General features: G+C 38.5%; 1 protein-coding gene across 2 annotated transcripts in view; it reads left to right on the top strand.

The window, feature by feature from the left end:
• lamc3 (laminin, gamma 3) overlaps positions 1-11,400 on the top strand; it is an 81,147-nt gene extending 69,747 nt beyond the window's left edge. The window contains exons 18-28 of one of the 2 annotated variants that reach the window (XM_026297480.1): positions 1,245-1,425; positions 2,745-2,989; positions 4,083-4,159; positions 4,481-4,615; positions 7,042-7,246; positions 7,737-7,883; positions 8,461-8,563; positions 9,060-9,256; positions 9,669-9,809; positions 9,889-9,982; positions 10,176-11,400. In XM_026297480.1, coding sequence (XP_026153265.1) covers positions 1,245-1,425; positions 2,745-2,989; positions 4,083-4,159; positions 4,481-4,615; positions 7,042-7,246; positions 7,737-7,883; positions 8,461-8,563; positions 9,060-9,256; positions 9,669-9,809; positions 9,889-9,982; positions 10,176-10,438 — 1,788 coding nt within the window. In that variant the 3' untranslated portion in view covers positions 10,439-11,400. Of the gene's footprint in view, positions 1-1,244; positions 1,426-2,744; positions 2,990-4,082; positions 4,160-4,480; positions 4,616-7,041; positions 7,247-7,736; positions 7,884-8,460; positions 8,564-9,059; positions 9,257-9,668; positions 9,810-9,882; positions 9,983-10,175 lie in introns of both variants that reach the window. The other variant, XM_026297479.1, reaches the window with a different exon arrangement.
• Positions 11,401-20,703: the final 9,303 nt, after the last annotated feature.

Genomic DNA, 20,703 nt, shown 5'->3' with positions numbered 1-20,703 from the left:
TCCTGCCTTTGTAGGCCTTGCTAACGCCTGTATGTCTCCTTTGTATTTGTAGATTGCAAGTAAATGGTAGATGTGCAGTGAAACAGAAAGAGACATTTGCCCTAATGATCTCCTGTGCAGTTTTTTCCTGCCCCTTAAGATTTGCTGCAACCCATTTCCATATGCTAAGGTGCTGTGTGCCTATATTTGCCTTCTGAGGCCAATCCAATGCTGATGACATGTTCTGTCTTTTTCTCTGTACATATTCCTTCTAAAGTGGATATGTGTGTTAACTCCAGACCAGCTTGTACCTGTGTGAATGCATGGTGTGATTTCCACAGTGTTAGCAATTCAGTGACCATCCCAAGCCTTGTATGCTCTGAACACTTGCAATTACTCTCACTGTCCTCAGTCTCCCCCAGCTCTCCCTTTCAGCCTCTCCTACTCTCTGTCTTTCTGCTCACATTTTCTGCTGGCTTACACACAGGAAGGAAAAGACTAACGAGTACAAAGAGAAGAAGGTTGAAAAAGACAAAGATGTGTGTTTGATGATCAAGAAAAATATTAAAAAGAAACTGGAAGGGAAAATAAAGAATGACGTAAAAGAATGAAAACGATATATGGTATGTTATAAATCACTGCAGAGTAGGAGAGTATTTTTTTATAAAGCATGCATTGTACCTTGTGCTAAAATGACTGGACTGTAGATGGGAGCTTGGTTGCTAACTAATACAATAAAAAGAGATTTCTAATAAAAACCCGTTCAATAACTAAACACATGTACAATAGCTGCAATATGCTCACTGAGTTGAAAAATCGTGATCACAGCGATTACAGGCTCTTTTATAGATCTGGACCATTTAACCACCAGGATCAACAAATTGGTGCCAGTCACAGCAATTTCATTCCATTTTCAGACCTGAACTTCTCTGAAAAGTCTAATCTAGTTATCTTCTGAAATGCTTTTCTTGGCTGTATGCAATGCAGAGAAAAGTGTGAGTGGATGCAGATATGAAAACTGTTCTCTCCTTATCCTGTAGTTGATATTCATTTATTCATTGCTTTTGTTGAAATACTACATTTTGATGTTATGGTGTACCAAGAATCAGAGTCCTATCTAAATCCCCATGTCTGAATAAATAAATACAGATCTGGATGGATAGATATTTTGTTGTGGTATTTCTTGTTGTAGCCCTGTGTTTTTTATTCTTAAAAATCTGTATTCTCGTTGACACCATCAGTGATAAATCTTGGTGTTATTACAGGTAGAAAAGCTGAGGACTCGCTTGCGAGATTTGGAGAAGCTGCTGGCTCACTTTGATTGCAGAGGTAGATTTGGAAAGCAGCACCACCTGCTGAAGTATCACATGGCCAGGCTTTATGAGCATGAGCACCAGAGGGAGGATACTCTACCCAATGCTCTTGAGGATTTTCTGGCCTTCCAAGGTAACAGCAGCCAGAAGCCAAGATAATTCCCCTTGGCCTGTCACTCCTTTTAATGTTTCCTCTGTGGTCATGACATCTGAATGGAGACTTGGCAGCCTGTGCTTTGTGAAACATGAAGCTCTTTTATGTGCCATTGTTAAGTATTTTGACACATTTTCACTGAAAGATGAAAACATGCCACATCAGGACATGCAAAACCAACAACTATGGCTAAGAAATTGGACATCACACCCAGTGTTCTGCAAATGGGCTGTTGCTCTGTCTGTCTCTCTTCAGTGTGATGTTGTTACAGTTACAACGCAACAAAGCGATTAAATCAGGAAGCAAGCAACACTACAAACCTCTCCCAATTACTTTAACACAATACTGATATATCCTCATTATCTTTGGAGGGGAAAGGGCTTACAGGCTCAGCTGCACAGGCCAAATGGAGACAAATCATAACAATATCAAACAAGGCGCTGTGTGACCAACTTAATCCCCATTTATATGACAGGCGGTGCATCTCTAATCCCTGGTTTATAATGATTATAGTTGCAATCATGATAATAGTTGTCTAGCAGTCCCCCTCCCAACACCCACATACTCACTACACAAAGTTTCCAGCCATGCTCTTTAAGACCCTGGGTGGCCCAATAATGATTTAATGAGTATGTGGGAGCAACAGACTCTGTGGGCACACACTTATTTTATAAGGTACAAAACAAAGAAGTAAGTACAGTATATTGCAAAATGAAGCAACAGGGATAAAAACATACAATGACTTCAAAAAATACTCACATCCTTTAATTTTTCACACACGTGATTGTATTTCCTTGATGCTTTCTTGCCATAAATCTACACTCAGTGCTAATAACACTCATAGAAACCTCATATGATACTGTGGAGAGCCCTGAGTATGGCATTTTACTCTTTTCATGCAATCTGTTTGTCACATGTCACATGTCACAGTTTGAAAGGATCCTCCAGGAAGAATGGGATAAACTGTCCAAATCCAGGTGTCCAAGTTTATAGAGACTTACCCAAGAGATTTAGCTAAGATTTGGATTTTTAATGCATTTGTAAAATAATAATACTTTATGAAATACACTAGTCATGCTAACCTCCAGACCAGCAATGCAACCAGCCTGATTAGACAGTGAGAGAGACAACATCTGGGTAGAATTCCAGACAGGAAGGAAGAGAGTCTGAGTTCACACAGTAAATGAGAGAGAGATGTTAGCTTACCAGCCACAAAGGGCTGGAACAAAAATCTTGGTGGAATAATCTATAAAGAACTTAATGTGGTTTTATTTGCTTTGTGTTCTTTGTTCTTTCAGAGGCACGGGAGGCCTTCATAAAACAATTTTCTGTGCTAGAAGCTTCTACAGGCACACTCTTAGCCCAGCTGAATGTTATTACATCTGCTTTGAACTGCAGCAGCAGCATGACAAAGAAAGAGGGGAAGGAGAAGGGGAAGGATGAAGGAAGCAGAGGTGTGTGTCAGACCTTTACAGAGACTGTGCTCATGATCAGAACATCTCAGAAACAGCTCAAGCGGGCAACACTGGACCTGGACAACATGGTGGGCAAATCAAACATACCATATCCTCAGTATTGTGTTTTTCGATGGTATATATTTTATTGCGTAAAGTCCCCGGGTATTTATTATGTAAGCATGCTCTGTTATTGTATGTAATGTAATCGATCTCTTCTCCTTGTGAGGATGTAGTTTACTGCTGTTGGTGGAGTTCATTTGTCTAGATCCATAAAGCAAAACAATATTTTGTACCTCCAACCTCAGCAACCCTCAGACAGAGTGACAAACTCCTGCCTGAATGAAAATTCAAAAAGTGTTTGATAGAAACTAAAATTAACAACTTGTACTTCCCCCACCGCAAGGCTTTCCACTGTTTCCACAGCATTTCCAAGAATCTATTATGGATACTGCTGCCATGTTATTTAGGTTTGGGGAGATGAGAGAACTTGTTTTGCCAATATATAGCTCTCTATTTCCGATTGTGTGTCTGCATGTGTGCACCAAATTACCTCTGTAGCCCTTATCACTTGGGTAAGCCTGAAGCAGCAGCAATTTAATTTCATATTAATAAACAGCACCCCCCACCCCCCAACCCCCCAATGAAAAAAAATGCTACTCTAGCAATTGTTGGTTTGGTTTTCCCATTTTTATTTGCATTTGCTCAAATTAAATGTCACTTGGGGAAGGATTCTGCATTCGACTGTGTACGTATTACATTTATCAGGATAAAACTTCAGGGAATTTATTCTGAGTGATGTTTTTCCATATGCCCCTGTTTTGAACCTTCTTCATTGCATATATTTAAGTGGAGAAGTTCATTTATGAGTTTTATTGTTTGCAAATTTAAAGCAAACCAGAGATCAACATTTTGAGGCAGACTCACGGCTGCTTTTCTGAATTACACCCAGGTTTTTCTAACAGTTATTACACTGATCCAAAATTCTCAAACAGCCCTGGGTCTGAAAAAAACTCTCCACTCAGCTGGAGTGCGAAAAAGCTCTTAATTATTAGATGCCGACTTTATTTCACATGATTTAATTAAACATGTCAAAAGAGTGTGACGTCTTTTCAAGGCCAGTGTTTTTTAACATCTCAGACCTGCTCAGTCTGTTTCTTTTCCTCTCTAACTTTTTTATAGATCATTCCTTTTGAGGTGCTGTCAGGACCCAACAAATGGAGCATTATGGTGAATGACTCACACATCCTAATGAAAAGGTAAATCAGGTCATTGTGGCCAATTATGAGCAAAACCCACTGTCGTGAACTCTGAAATGCCTTCGCTCCTGACTTGCTACTTAAAGCTTTTCTCTTACATTGTGGTTAGGCCACTGTGAATTGATGCCATTGGCTTCTTAGACTATGCAGCACTATTATGTAGTAGTTACAGAAATCTGGATTGGAGAGCCAACGAGTGGAAGTCATTGATGCTGAAATCCATTTCCATCTCTCCTCATGCAGTTGTAATGGTCCGTTATTCTATGTTACTCACATTTTCCCTCTCCTTTCACTTTGTCTTCCTTTTTCCCTGCCTTGTAGTCACAGAGAAATGGCAGACCACATCGAGGCCGTAGCCAACAGGGCGGTAAGAGCTTCAAAGCAGACCTTCGGTTCCCTGATGGATCTACTGGAAGACAACTCCACAGAGGAGTATATCAGGAACCTGACGGAGCAGTGAGCACAACAAGCAAACCCAAACACACGCCCACACAGACAGGCACAAGCAGAAAGAATGTCTCCTACTCACATAAAACGTACTTTACTGCAAAATCCCAACAAGCCGCATGACTCCCTGGATTATTGTGCTTTTGCAGTATATTTCTAACAAAGTGCACCTATCCCTGTATTACCGCTCAAGGTCCTCTTCTTCACAGCAGTCTTTTAAAGCACATTGGAGTTTAGGAATAAGACATTTAGCCACAGGGGGACAGCTTCTCTCCACTGTAAGCCTATTGCTTTCTTGGATTTGCCGCACGCTTGCTGCATCTCCTAGCGTGTGATTGCTCTGAGGATTATCCAGAATGCTAGACAGAATGATGCAAAAAGCCCTCCGGTGGCCATGATGAGAGCAAAAGCGAGGAACTTAAAATTGATTACCCCCTTCTAACAGTAGTCAGCTTGGTTCAGGAGAGTTCTGTTAATCTTTGGAGCACTGCTGGATGACAGTGTGTGTGTTTGTGTGTGTGTGCGCGCGCATGTGTGTCCGTGCCTGTGTGTGTTTGTGTCGCTTTTTAGAATGTAGAGTGAGTAGTTTATGCACAGATGGGCCGCATAAAATTGCATTTCCCACACATATTTTCCTGTGTGTTGCTACTTAAGCAGATCAGATGCATTTTATAGGCAGGATGGCTATCCAGTCAGAAAATGACAAAAGGATTCAAGCAGTCACTAACAATAAGTCTGTATTACGAGGGTCCAGATAAGCCAGTATCCTTAAGAGTACTTGAGATTGTTCTCATCAGAAACTCTTATTTATTTATTCACACACTTATAATCACCCATTTTTACTTTTTTTTATAAACAATTAACACCTATTTTTACACCTAGTTGCAGAAAAAGCAGATGTAGTGTGATATACTACCACACACGTGTGACAGTTCAGGACTAACAGAATTACATAAGTTTTTCAACTTTCTGCTGCTTTGTACTTCTACTCCACTGCAAGAAGCAAATATTCTATCTTTTGTTCCACCACATTTATTTAACAGCTGTAATAAGTACCTACTTGCTACACTCCATTAAGATTTTACATAAAAAATCTGTGTATGAAGTACGTTGTATTTAAAATGAGTAACTTAATTCCAGTGTTATAAGTAGTGTCTTGCTCCAAGCCCGTTCACACCACTGACCACACCCAGTAATCACACCCGACAGTGATGTCAGTTTGTTAAGTACACTTAAGAACACATCACTGTAGGTCAGTGAGAACAGGATTTTCACAGGGGATTAGGTTACGCTTTAAAGATTAAACTAATGGTTTCCAACCTTTTTGGTTTGTAGCCAAATACAAACACCTCAGTGTGACCTCAGTGTGTAGTTAAAGATTTTCATCTCCATCATGTTTCAGATCACATTTCAGTTGCCAGAGACTGATTTTCCTTCTAAACTTCTCAAAAGGTCTGTGCTGGAGAGACCTTACGAGAAGACCTGAGAGATATAGATGTTAGACTCAGACATATATTATGACCTTTTAGAGGGGACTCAGTAGAATGGAAAACACTGGCCTAAACTACCTACAGTAACTACATATTAAGTAGTTATAACTACTTCCACTATGACAAAAGGTTAAATGTAAAATGTATTGATGCTTGGGCCATGTTTCTGCAGAATGAGTACTGCTTGTTGTGGGATGCATCCCATCTCATACAGTCAACTTTAGTTTCCGTTAACCAAATGGGCAATCGCTACCGTAGTTGAGCAGTTTTAGTTGCCTTGACTTAGACCTTTGCTGTACAGACTGTTTTTCAAAGGCACCCACAGACAACCTGTTTGTCATTTATGTTTGTGTGCCTTTTTGCATCAGCCATATTTCACGCCGAGATAATACTTCAAAGCACAATCTTCCAACATTCCAGTTTTCTGCCAAATACGTTAAATTAATTATTGTGAAAATAAATTATTTTTAGCAGCCCAGGAGAACTGCATGTACTTCTGCACAGCAGATTTGAAAATAGGCCAGAGTGACACATAATGTGATTTTTTGTGAATCTGTTCTGTTGAGGCAAAACAGATTGGATATCATTACAGCTGTGCAGGTGATAAAACTGTTCTTTGGCATCTACTGCACCTGCATAACACCTTTCATGAATTCATCATTGCTTCTTTATACTATGTCACCTTCTCTTTACTCACTTACAACAAGTCAAATTGTCTTGTTCCCATATTTATTTTATTGGTTTCACTATGCCACAGCACAATCCTTTTTAAATTTGTATAGGGTAAGACATAAAATTAAATGTTCTAAGTGACGTGAAATATATGGGGGACACTCTGCAGCATAGTTTCTCTTTTCATGACTTTAATGCTAATAAATCAAATGAACAGAAGAAATATTCATAGATTACACCTGCTACTCTATGTTTCTACTACTTTCATCTTAGAATAACACAAATGCAGCAGCAGAAGGAAAAATTGACAGCGCAGGTGAATGATGCTGCAGCCAAACAACTAACCCTGGAGGGTGAAGCTGCTGGTTTAAAACTTGCCCTGGGTAACATCACATCATCCTTACATCAGCTGGCTCTGACAGATGCCAGCCCATCACAACAGCTCAACCAACCACATCCAACCAACATTATAACAGAGGTCAGTTTGGACAGCACTTGCAGGGTTCAAATACATTTAGAAGATTTATGTTATAGACCAATGAGTGAATCCCATAGAATAGTTATGAGCTGCTATGACAGCTACACATTTTATATAAAAAAACACCCCAGGTCATTTAACTTGGCTCATGTAGAGATACAAGCATCTCTCATTTTTTGAAGAGTGGGCAGTTAACTCCACTCCATTTTATTTTCTTGATTTAACATTTGGCAAGCAGAGGGGGACACTGAGTAGGCACAGGAGAGAAGATTTTGGCAGGATTTGCTGCTCATGGGGGTTTGTGTTTTTCAACAGGAGGGTGATTAACCACTGCAGCATCTCTGAGCAGAGCAAATACTGGAAAATGACACAGAAATAGACTAATGTGTCCTCTGTAAATGGCTGAATACAGATTTTGCAAAAGTGCTCGAGAAATAAAAACAAGGCTGTTTTAATCTTAGCGCTGAATTTGTGTGTCCTTCCTGTTTAGTGGGGCGAAAACCTACTGAATCAGACCAAAGAGTTGGACCAGCAAATTCAGACCAAAGATGATCTCATCAGTAAGGTCACAGACAAGATGGAGGCTCTGAAAAAAAACACGAATTCAAATCTGGAGATGGTGGATAACATCACAGAGGTGACAAAATGTACTGTAGCATGCAGTATTATGTCTACATATTTCGAATGTGTATTGAATTTTCTCTTTAATGCTTAATATAAAGGTTTTATTAGCCTTGATATCAGGTATGTCACTTTGCCCATTGGTTGGTTAGTTCACCACTTGGTCAGTTCAGACTGAAATATCTCCACAATGGACATGTGAATGGATTTCCATGAAATTTTGTACAAGCATTTTATGTCCCCAGATAATGAATGCTGACTTTTTTTCTAGTGCCATAATACTGTGCAGTAATATAGTTTATTTAATATAGTTTGCTACCAAAGACCTGTATTTGCATCAGTGTCAGCTGTACTTGTCTTTATTGCCAACAGGCTGTGATTGTAGACATGGTGAACATGATATTAGAATCTGTAGCCAAGTATTTCCTTACAGAGCCCCTAGCATAACTGTAAACTCTGTTAATGAACCATGTGCCGTCTTCCCACCAGCTAAAGATTATACACTACAATAAAGATTTTACCTTCTGTTGTATGCTTTGCATACACTTGACTCCAGTGAGCTCATGTATTGTTGTATGGGTCTCTTCATGAAGCTGCGAGCTCGTGCTGAAGGGGCAAAGGTCGTGGCTTTGTCATCAGTGGTGACAGGGAAGGAGGTGGAATCAGAAGCCATCAGCCTGCACAGAGAACTTGAAAGTAAGTATCGTTCAGACCTATTAATCATTTTCACTGTCCTTGCTGTCTGTTTTTGTTGAACACCCAACTGAATTGTTCTCCTCAATTTGAAATGCCAAGTACTGAGATTGAAAAGAAACATACAGTAAGCGCTACAGGGACAAGTATTACTATAATAAATATGTCATTGCCATTATGATGTTCCCACCTACTTGTCATTTATTGAATGCAGCAGCAGCTTTTGTGGAAAATGTGATGAAGGGGAATTTTTTTTGAGAATTTTTACAGCATCAACTCCATGAATTAAAGTTGTCTGCTCAGACTTTTATTAAAATAGTAAAGCAGAGTAGAACAAAATAAGTAGATGATAAATTAACAGATTAAATACAATTCTCAGAAAATTCAGCCAGTGGACATAACCATTTATTTGAATATAACTAAGATTCAATACAACTTTGATTTTAATTGTAATCCTGATTTTAATTGTAATCCTTCTACCTGACCTTCCTTCACGAAGACATGGTGAGGGAGTGGCCCCGTCAGCACGCCCAGACCAAGGCTGCACTGAAGAAGGAGAGACCCCTGGAGGGAAAGGTTTTAGTTGATGTTAAGAAAAGAGTCTCACAGATTGAGAAGATGCTAAAACCTGCTCTGGAAAACTCCAGTCTGTCCACCACGAAAGAGGCAGAACAAAGAGCACATGCTGTAGCCAAGGTATCTGACTTGATCTTAAATTGCAATAAAATTTTGTTCTGTCATTCATGGTCCCCAGTGACCTTAGTGGTAAACCTACGTCACTGTGAGGTTCAGGCTATTCATTGATTCATTCATACATTTGGGGTCTCCAGAAGCTGATCTTGGTGATTACATGCAGGTCAAAACTCCACTTATTCAATAAAATATATCTACATCTACAGGATGGATCAGGTGCAGACATCCATGGTTGATGTCATTCAAGGTGATAAATTACATTGACTGAACTGTCTCAAAAAAACACTGGATGGATTGCACTGGCATACATGTCCCCTCAGGATGAATTGTAATAACTTTGGTAATCCTTTATCTTCTGTAAGTAACCCGAACATCTTTTAACAGTCAACTGCCTGCCATTTTTCTTTGTGTGCAGGAATCCAAGACCGTTCTGACCCAGGCCAAGCATACCAGAACTGCCTCTGCTCACCTTAACTCACAAATAGAATCTGTTTTACAGCAACTGGCTGAGCAGAAGATGCTAACTGACACAGTAAATTCCCAAACCACCTCAGAGGTATTTAACAGCCTTACACATTTCAACAGCAGGATCTACTGTATACAGCTATAATATCCATTTTTATTCTCAGCCTGAGGTGTCTCTGACCAACATAAAGGAAGACATGGAAGCGGCCAAGCTCCAGTTAGAAGCCTATTCTCTTACACTAACAGAGCTAATAAACAAGATCGGTAAGTACTGCAGTTTATGCTTATGTTGCGGTTTAGGATACAGCAGTATTGTATTATGCCCCATTTCCTGTTGAATCTATTGCACAATTTGCAGAACTAACTAGAAAGGTAGGAATCTATATATAAGCTACAATCTTAAAATAGGCTGTCTTTTTTTTCTCCGTCTCTCCTCTCTCCTGCATGTCCGGAACAGATGGGAACGTGCCTCTGGAGCGTTTTGACCGGATCTTGAATGAGACAGCACGACGTCTGAACATGCTTCGCGGGAGTGTGAAGAGCCCAACACTGGACACAAAAATTCAGAAGCTGCATTTGGCTGCCAAGGAACAAAAGAGCCGTCTGTCCCTCATTGAACAGGACTTACAGGAGATCATGGAGGAAAGAGGCAGTCTCAGAGACATTGCCCTAAACTTGCCTCAGTCCTGCCCCAAGGCCACAGGAGCAGGTAAGGGCTAGATGTCGTGGATAAAACTATTAAGACAGCTGAACATCAGAAAAACCTGGGAGGATTTTCATAATAAAAGGGTATGAGATCGTGTTTTATTAGGCTTCAAAAAAGTCTGTGATATCCTTCCTCCCTTTCTTTTTGCCAAGAGGTACAATTTACCAGGTTGCCACCATAGTACGCTGACACATATACAGTATGTTTCCACCAAAAGCCACAGACTTCTGCACTGTCTCCCATGATTTATGTCTTATCTTCCATCTCTTTCATTTTGTTTCTTTTTTCATTTTTTTTTCCTCCCACTCTCTTTCAGACAACAACAACCAAATTTTAATTTCACCATGAATAATAACCAGCAATTCTGAACTGCTGGAGTGCACTGTCAAGTTTAAAATAATGCTGATTTACTATTGTGGGGGTACAAGGTGTGTCTGAGTGCTTCTCCAGACTGACACATTCATTTACACTTGAGCTATTTTTCATCAGCCTGGCTTAATTAACAATTAGTCCTCTTGGCCTCAGTGGGGTTCGGGTCAGGCTTCAACAGCACACAGTCTGTGTTCAGGATTCTTACATTGCCTACTTCTCTGTTTTTGTGTGGGCTTTTTTCTTTCTTTCAGTGTCACTATCAAATGCTCAAACATCTATTGTGTTAGGGCAGTGATTGGTTACACTGGCTTAAAATGTAAAAGGCAATGGTCATTGTATAGCAACTTTTTTATTGGCCAGACTCTGAAATGATATACAACAATATACAAAACATGTACAAAATGATATGCTTTTTTATGAATGCTGAATAACTGGTCAGAGATTAGACTCCAACAGCCAGTTACACATCTACATCTACTTAAAGTAAGTTTAACTATGTTTTGAGTATGTAAAGCCTTTGCATAGAAACCATTACTTATTAAAATATATTTGAAAGGGTTTTTCTGCATAGTAAAGTAATTAAACAACTTTTTAGTGAACACTATTGTACGACTGCAGTTTCAAGTGCGTCTATGGTGTTTGTATGATTGGAAATCACTGTGCAGGGGAGAGTTTAGCAGACAATTAAATATGTTTTTTAAAATGCATTTATAAAAATGCAGTTATAGCTTATCAAATTTTGACAAAGATCTGCACACGAAACGGTTGTTTTGGTTCCCCAAGTCCCACAGAGGAACCTCGTCCATGATAAAAATTACCATGAGCAGAAAAGTTTCATGCCTTGGGCAGATAATGTACATTTCGGTGGGCACAATATAATGCATTTTGTAAAGAACTTCCTCTAATGCAAAAACTGTTGCCCAGTGTGGGAGTTCAGTGATATTAAACCAGGAGCCAAACAGAAACTTGCAGTGAACCATAGAGTCGGTATGCCTTCTGGTGGATGGGATAATTACCAGCTTCTTGGCATCTGTAGGAAAAATCTACCTTCACATACAACTCTATATATGTCAAGATGCTGGCAGTCATATGATGGACTTCATTCACACAGTAACCATGTGCTGAGGATAGATTACCTAAATAAAACAAATTCTAACCCAAGCAAAACATATCAATGTCAAATTAGCTGCTTTAATATCTACAAAAAATAACCTGCCTGACATGGGCTGAACAGGCAACACCACTGCAAATTCTTCACATCAAACAAAGTTACTGACACATCCCCTACTGTGACTCTTGTCCCACTTCACAGCAAGTCATTAAATGAGTTCAGGAAAGGAAACCAAACATGTTTGTGCCTCCTGAAAATAGCCTTACCGCTTTACCCCAAACCATGCCATGCCTCATGCACTGTCAGAAAAGCAGAATACAATTCTTCACTCTTTCATTTGCTTTGGTATTCAGCAATCACAGAGGAGCTGTGAATGTAAGCATGTTATAATTATCGCATAGAGAATGAACGAGGCTTATAACAGGGGAAAACTAAAGTCAGATGACTCATAAAAATGGCAAAGCCCACAAGTTGAAATTGTGACTAGTGTATTAATACAGAAATATGCCTTAAAAAGGTGTTGGGTATGTTTCTGATTCTTTCTACTGAAACACTGTTTTGGCATAATAATAATAATAATACAGTACGCCCCATTTTGTGTCCTCAACACATGCTGCAGTGAATCACCCAGATTTAATATCAGCTGCACAAAATCTATGCCAAAATGTTTCTATATGTGTGCTGTTGGAACCAAAGTAGAGTGACTTAGAGGCAGGTTATTAACATTTTTACTATTAATATAATGTGTTTGAGTTGTCACAACATTGATTGTTTTATTGAAGGAGACGTCAGACTGTAGTGTGAAAAGAAAGCAGATCTGCTTCCATCGTTGCACCAAGTGGAATCATTTTAGTTAAAGCTCTAAAGAAAAAGGTTTTGCATGATGAAATCATTGTAACCTCATTTACAATCATACCTCATACCTAAAGTCCTGCTTCATTTCCTTCTGAAGAACACATCATGAGCCCCTCTCTTTTAGCTTTAAACAAACCCAAATTAACTCTGAAAGCTATGCTGTTGTTGAAAGCTGATGTGTCTGTCTTCAGTGGAGAGTGAACACGGTCAAAATAATTGGCAGATGAAAGAGGATTTAGATCAGTATACTGAGGGCAGTCCGGTCTGAGTTATGTATACAAGCTACATATGGTGCCAAAATGATTCGACAGGAAAGTCTAAAAATGAAACTACCCAAAGTACACATTGATGATTGATGGGAATGTTGACCAGTAATTTTTCTTTGACACTGAAAATATGTTTTTGGCACAGCCTGTGCATTTAAATACACCTTAAATACATTTTTGGCCACTTGGAGAGAGAGCAACAAGATGTAAACTATTGCCTATTGACAGATAATGTGTGTCTCAATAGTACAATTCATGTGTGTTTCTTGGACACCTGGTAAATGTACAGCCAATATTCATTATCTATGCTGCTTATCCTCCAGTGGGTTGCAAAGGGGCTCAAGCCAGTCCCAGCTGACAGTGGGCAAGAGGCAGGGTGCATCCTGGACAGACTAGTCTGAGACAGACCATTATAATACTTGGATCCATTAATAATATATTTATTAAAAAAAAAGTAAGTTTAAGTTAGCTGTTTAAAAGAAATACAAGACAGACAAAAAGACAAAAAGTTAAAACTTTAAAATGACACTTGAAAGGAACTAATGATACAGATTGGTACTGTTATTGTAAGATTATAATATAAGAAAAGTCTTCTCATTGCCTAATTATCATTAAATGGTGTTTTTAATCAATTTCTCCTTAATATTCATCAAAAAAATCACCAGAATATGAACCACTGTGAGATTGGCTCCAAAACATAAAAGTTGGCAGCAATTACAAGGCATTTTCTCTGCCTGAGACCATTTTTAGGTCCCCAAATTCTCTTAGAGAGCTGTCAAGTTGTCGGGCTCTGGTATGCCTATGTGTTATTCTTGGATAGTGCTCATTGGGGAAATAGTTATGGTTTAAAATATTGTTTGACAATAAAAAGGCTCAGGCTGATGTGTAATAATTGTCTCCTAATACAGCCAGGCGGATAATAGAGCAAATGTACATACTCTCTCCATGCTCACAGATTTTCTCATTCATTTTTTGGCAATTTAAATGGAATACATTTTTTGCTCTGTAGAGTTACTCCATGAAATTTAACAGATATCATTGACGTCACTAAAAGAAAACTCTCTTATGTTAAAGCAGTCATGCAAGTATAATTGTACTTGGAAAGGGAATTCACTTGTGAGATAGTGGCTTGAAGTTTTAGGAAATCTCAGAAGTGGCATAGTTTTTTTTAGTCATGGTTCAACCCACTCTGTTGGTGTTTTTGTGCTCTAAAATAACATTTAAGGTGCCTTAGAACCACAAACACCTGCTGGGGAAGGGTGACTCATAGCTGTAGGCTAATTAAGACATTCACCATATGCAGACTTTAATTCCTTAAGTAAGAAACTTTATAGGTTGGAAGGTATTTCAATCAAAGGCAAAGTAAAAATGTTGTCTACAGATATTAATAACCTTAATTAATTAAAGATTTTAGGTTAAAGCCACTTTGTGTTCTTCTCACTTGGCCCTGTTACCCAACATGATCATGTTTGGTATTAAAAAAATAATTTATTTTGTTATGTTTATTAGTCAGTGAAATTTGCAGTCAAACAGAGCAGAAGTTTTGAAAGTTAAAAAGTGAACTTTCTGTGGCACACTGGAGTATGAGCTGTGAAATGATCACTGGTGTGATGAGTGATGATTGAAAACAGGTGTGTAGGTGAAGTCTGGGCACTGTCAATCAAGGAGAAAGGGGTGAAACTGTTTTGCATCAGATGATATTCCATTAAAATTTGTGCAGTTTGTTATATTTGTGTGCATTCATAGTGAAATTGTAATGTCAGCAATTGCTAAATGACTGTCTTGTTTTTGTTTTTGTATATTCTGTGAGTGCATACATTAGTTAAATGATCACCTGCGTGCCTGAACAGATGGTACAATCCAGCTTAGGTGAGTCTGCACTTCAGGCAGATGAGGTACACTGTTTATATTCAACATATCGGCAAAATACGGCAAGTACTTCATATGTATAATAACAAATGATATCCAAACATGTAATACATTGTCTGCCACTTAAAGCACAATTAACCATTTTTATTTGCTTTATTGTACAGCCACAGCACTTGGTCAAAATTCATAAAGATTTTGTTGGCTTAGTAGTGGAATATAGTCAGAGGATGTCAGCTATGTGAACTGATGTCATACATGTCATGTGAGTTAAAAATACATTTTAAAAATGTCTGCACTCCAAGCCAGTGATGGGTGGCCTGCATCAGAGATCTGCTCCCGTCTCAGTGAGAAGCTTGGAGGTTTGATTAGACTGCAAGGGAGACAGAGCTGCCAAAAAATAACTTCTATGTTAACAGACTTGCAAAAAAAGTAAGAAGGGGAGAAATTAGGTGATTAGAACAGACACCAGATCTTAATTAGTAGATCTGAGATAGAAACTGAGCCACAAGAACTTCTTGCCATTCAAAACCGAATAATGAGCTGATCATAGAAGTTTTTGGAAACTTGTATTCAGCATGGACAAGAAGGAATAAGAAATCATCTTATAAATAGGAGGCAAACCATGGTACATGCTTGTGGAACTGCATGAGAAAAGTATATTATCATGGGTCAAACGTGAGAAAGAGGTCACAAAATAAAATGGCGCAATTATCAGAAACCACAGAAAACACCAAGTCATTCAGCAACCTCAGGAGAGGACATGACTCAGTGCTGTACTGCAGCCTGGGCCATGACTGGAATTCATCCACAGTACTATTGTTTGTTTAAGGATTAATTCACAAATCTTTTCTCAATTACACCAAGTGATATCTAACCGTACAGATATGATAAACAATGGAGATTAAAGAACATAAAGATCTGCTGACCTCAACATGGACAATTTTTTACTGGAATGATGTCTTTAGTATTCAGTGGATTTTTTTGTGGGTCGTAAAATCCCCACCACCTTTTCACAGGCTCAGCAAACCATCCCATGGACAAGTGTGTAATGCAAAAAATGATAGAGCAATATTCAGTTCAAGAATTAGCAAAATGTTCATAAACAACAGGCTTTGGAATTTTTGTTCAAACAGGAAGGAACTTGAGAGTAACAGGAGGAATGAAAACTGAAACTGAGTTGTTTTTCTCCTAGACAGGTAAGTGCAGTTTACGTTATCTAGCATTTATTAGCTGGAATATTGCTGTCAGGGGGATTTGTATAGTCTCAATAACTCCACTTTGAGAAAAACAACCCATGCTGAGCTGTGGAGGTTTGAGCTTTAAAAAGATAAAAGCGCATCTGGTTCATTATGAGATTTATACCGCTAACAGATATGTTTGTAGCAGCGCTTCATCATGATTGACGGCTTGTTTGCATGTTGTATTTTTATTTCATTCTGTATGTGTTGCTTACTGCAAATACACAGAGCACATTTATCATTCAATGCTTGTGGAAAAATTGAAATATTCTTTTATCAAAACTATTTTTAAAATAAATTCTATGATTCTGTTATGACAAATGGACAAGTCAAGATTTTTCACTGTGTTAATGGGAGTGGTATTTGTAATTAAAGTTAAAGCTGCTGTAGTCAATATTTGTATATTAACAGTAGTACTAAGGATTATGTGTAATATAATATGGGTTGCTAATAGTGATCAACCCACAAATAATCATCTCACATCTCTGCAGTCTCCCTCAGCTCTACAAAGTGTTTCAGCCTCTTTCAGCTAATTGATTTACAGCCTGCAATTTGTTTAGGTTCACTCTCGTGGTTCTTATTAACATCATTTGACTGCAGCAGGTATTTTGTCATCAGTGAAAAAATATCCAAAAAAATGCCTCTACACTAGCTTCCCAGCATGAAGCCACAAAGAGATACTGTTAGTTGTGAGGATATGTCAGTGATGCATTTACGGCTTGGAAATGAATAGTTTAAACGTCTAAGTTTACACTAACACTAGAAATGATATTCTTATTTTCTCCTCATTTAAAGTCCTCCATGGTCTACAACCAAACAACATGAATGTACCTTCAGTATGGAAATTGATTCTATATTCCATTAACCTTATATAATAGAAACAAGATACCAGAATGGGCTGGTTTTAGCCTTTCTCTTACTGTAGCCTGACATGTTCTCTCGGTGGGCACACCAGGCAAATACAAAAAGATACACGAGTTGAATGAAAAGGGTGTAGTACTCACTTCAAACATCAGTTCCTACTAATCCCTACACACTTTCAACCTTCACACAGTGACACCTGGACACTGACACTACCCACTCAGCTAGGATTTCCATTCCAGACTGATGAGTAGTAAAGGAAAGGAAAGAGATTATTTGCTCAGGAAAAAAGGAGACAAGACACTGCATCTGTCTGCACTTTAGCCTGGTGTTTATCATTTTCCACAGATGCACATGCTTTATAAAAACCTGTCTCCAATCTGATCAGGTAGCATTGTTGTCTGTTGCCATAACCTGCAGAGTATCTTTCCACACTCATTCCCTGCTACACAACAGTACAAAGTCTGCTCCGGTGCATAAACCCATGGAGATGATCTGTGAATTTCAAAGAAAACCCTTGAAATCTTCATAATTCTTAAAAAAAATCTTACTGTGGCAAGACAGCTTGTTCGTTTTAGGACACTGAAAATGGAAGCAGTTAAATATTAAAATGATAAATATTATTTAATCTGTGACATATGCCATGTTTAGTGGGGCCAGAATATTTTTGCTTTTTAAGCTTTTATGTTGTAGCAACTGTCACATCTCACTGGCACCGTGGAAGCTCAAGAGCCATTCTAGCTAGCACCGCTGACTATGTCCAGGTCAACCGGGGAAGACACTTACTGGGTTGAAATATCTGTTCATAATCCAGCTACACATTCAGAGTGTGAGACCCTGTTTTATCTTTATGTGTATATGCAGTTTACAATGAAAACCTATTTTAAAAACTGTTGTCATTTTTGAAAAAATTTCAGAGCGAAACGCAAGTTGCTTTTTTACACTATAAGGACTGTGTATCTTGTAAAATACAGGCAATAAAAACAAGCCTCAGAGCTTTAACTTCATCACCGTTTTTCTATTCCAATGTATTGGATAGTCATTGTATCCTCAGCTTTAACATAATGTACTTTTCAAGAGCAAATTCATACAAGCACATACAAGGTCAACGTAGCTGTTGATCTGATGTAGATTCTGTCAGCCCACTCTCGGATGGCACGTTACAATGGTAATGTTAGCAAAGAGTGTATAATCAAGGTCACAAACTGGACAAATACTTCAGTCTGAGTATGACTCACAATTGAGGACAACAGGTAATACAGGAAAATGTGTCTGTTGTGCAGCTTTAGCTGTTATCTTCCATAAAGCTATGGGGGTGAGTAGCCTCAGTAGGAGCACCATTCCCCAGTCTGGGTCCAAAAAATGGGCCATGGTGTGTTTATTTTGGGCACGATTCTCTTTACCAACTCCTCATCTGATATCAGGTTGCCTCAGGTGTCCCTAACAGGAGCTCATGTTCCTGAAAACATTGCTCCCAGGGTCACAGAGGCACACATATCCGTTCCACCAAGATAAGGTTGCAAATTGAGAAGCAACTGAACAAAGAGGTGTTTTATTCACAAGTGATGGTAAGAAGGATCACAAGACTGACCTCAGTTAAGGGCATCAGCTGCAGTAATACAGTCTTTGTATGAGACGGTGCTGGTGCACAGAGACCTGAGGCACAAAGTAAAACTCCCAATTTATAGGTCATTCTTAAGTCTGATACTCAACAAGAGTCAGAACCTTTGAGAAGTGACCAAAACATTGTGCAGATAAAATGAGATTCACCCAAATGGCTTCTGATTTCACCCGCCTTGATAGGGTGAAAGATGTTGTCATATAAGAAGACCTCAGGGTCCAGCTGCTGCTTCTTCACACTGATCCTCATTTATCTGTATGTTCATAAATGTGTCTGATAAGCTGCCTTGTATTTTTAAATATTTGGGGATGTTTGCATTGTACCCATGTGTGTAGAACACCCACAAAGACATTTCCCATATGGGAACTCCTGTCAGACGCAGAAAAATGAGTTCTCTGAGGCAGAGATGGAGACATAATAAATGATGTTGAACCAGAATAAACAATTATTATTTAGTAGCTGACAAAATGGGGTTTTCAGGGCTGCATTGTGGTTGTCATTATTACCTCTTTCTTGGACAAATAGTAAATAAATGAAAGGATTGGTATATTAAAAGGTAAAGTATCAAAACCATGTTGGCTCATTTACCAGCTCAGTTTGATAAGTGATGAGAACACAATTATGAAGATCACCATTATTTCATGGTCTGATCATGTAATGTGATTACATCATCTAATCATAGAAAATTAATTAACATGGTTAACTGTTAGTAGTTCATTAGTCATTAGTTCAACAGCTAATTGCAATCCAATATACAGTAAAACAGCAGAACCTATTTGTTAATTTCCTGTTATGTACTGACAGTGAGTTATGCAATGAAAAGTATGGTCCTTACCTCTCAATAATTTATTCCAGATTATCTGCTTTGTATTTATGCTATTTGTGTTGTTAAATCAAGCCCAGTCACTTTTGAATGAGAACGGCAGAGCCATACATGGATCTTTTTAAGTAGGTGGGGAGTATAAATATGTAAACTACAGCCATGTTTCCTCATCTTACTTCAACACACAACACGAGTTACTTAACAGTGAGAGGTGAAATGCGAATTGGTATAGATTATCACAGAGAGCCTTGAGTCAATTTGAAATGAATTATTTTAATACACAGGTTCACATGAGGGAATAGTAAAAGTTTTCCTCCTGTGTTCAGTTTTTTCAATTTATAGTAGACATGATGTGTATTTTCAGTTGTTATTCTGACAAGAATTTAGAAGAAGAAGAAGAAGTACTTTATTAATCCCATTTAGCAGCATTTTCTAAGCTTCATCTTTGTAAACTCAGCAGCTCAGCATGAAACTTAGTGGACTAAGTCTTTTACACTATCAAGTATATATGCTAAGGAGACTCTTTGCTGACTACAGCAGATTTATCTGGCCCTTATATCCTTTATGTTTAACTCTGGCTGCTGATGCCAATAGTGCTGACTTTTATTTGAACGTTTACCTTCCTGATTTTTAGGATCCGGTATCCAGCCTATATAACTACTCATTAATCTACCAGGGTGACGCCTGTGATAAATAAGGGAATGGAGCTTGGGTGAAGTCAGTATCAAAATTGTTTTCACATTTAAATTGATTGAAATTGCTCGTCTGTGTTCTGTGTACTTCTGTTGTCAAGATTTCTGTTTTTTTTTTATCAACCTTCATGATTTCTGTGACTGACTTCCTTTGCTCTCTGCCTTTGAAATAATAGGTTATACTGCATGCAGTATAAATATGGCTCAGCTGTCAAAGAAGCAACAGCAGTATGAATCAATGCTGCCCCCATGTGGTTTGTTTGAGTAGCAATTCAATAAAATGACAGAATGCATTGGCTGTGTTTCAAATTGTTCCCATCTGCCAATGGGTCACTGAAACTAGTTATGCATGGCTGGTCTGTTTCTTTATGTATGCTCTAATGATGATAATTGCCAAAAAGTGCAACAAATCCACAGTTTGGTTTTGTATTTTCCTAAAATTGTACTGACTCTGCTTAAGGACATGCTGCATAACATGTGGTGTCCTGTCCTCATTCCCTTCTCTGCTACCCTGCTATTGTCTCACCTAATCATAACAGTGAAACATTCATGGCCTACTGCACCCCTCTCC

Source organism: Mastacembelus armatus, chromosome 12, assembly GCF_900324485.2.
Source record: "Mastacembelus armatus chromosome 12, fMasArm1.2, whole genome shotgun sequence".
Taxonomy (NCBI): Eukaryota; Metazoa; Chordata; class Actinopteri; order Synbranchiformes; family Mastacembelidae; genus Mastacembelus; species Mastacembelus armatus.
Note: the sequence above shows the minus strand (reverse complement) of the source record. Positions and strands in the feature narration are given on the sequence as shown.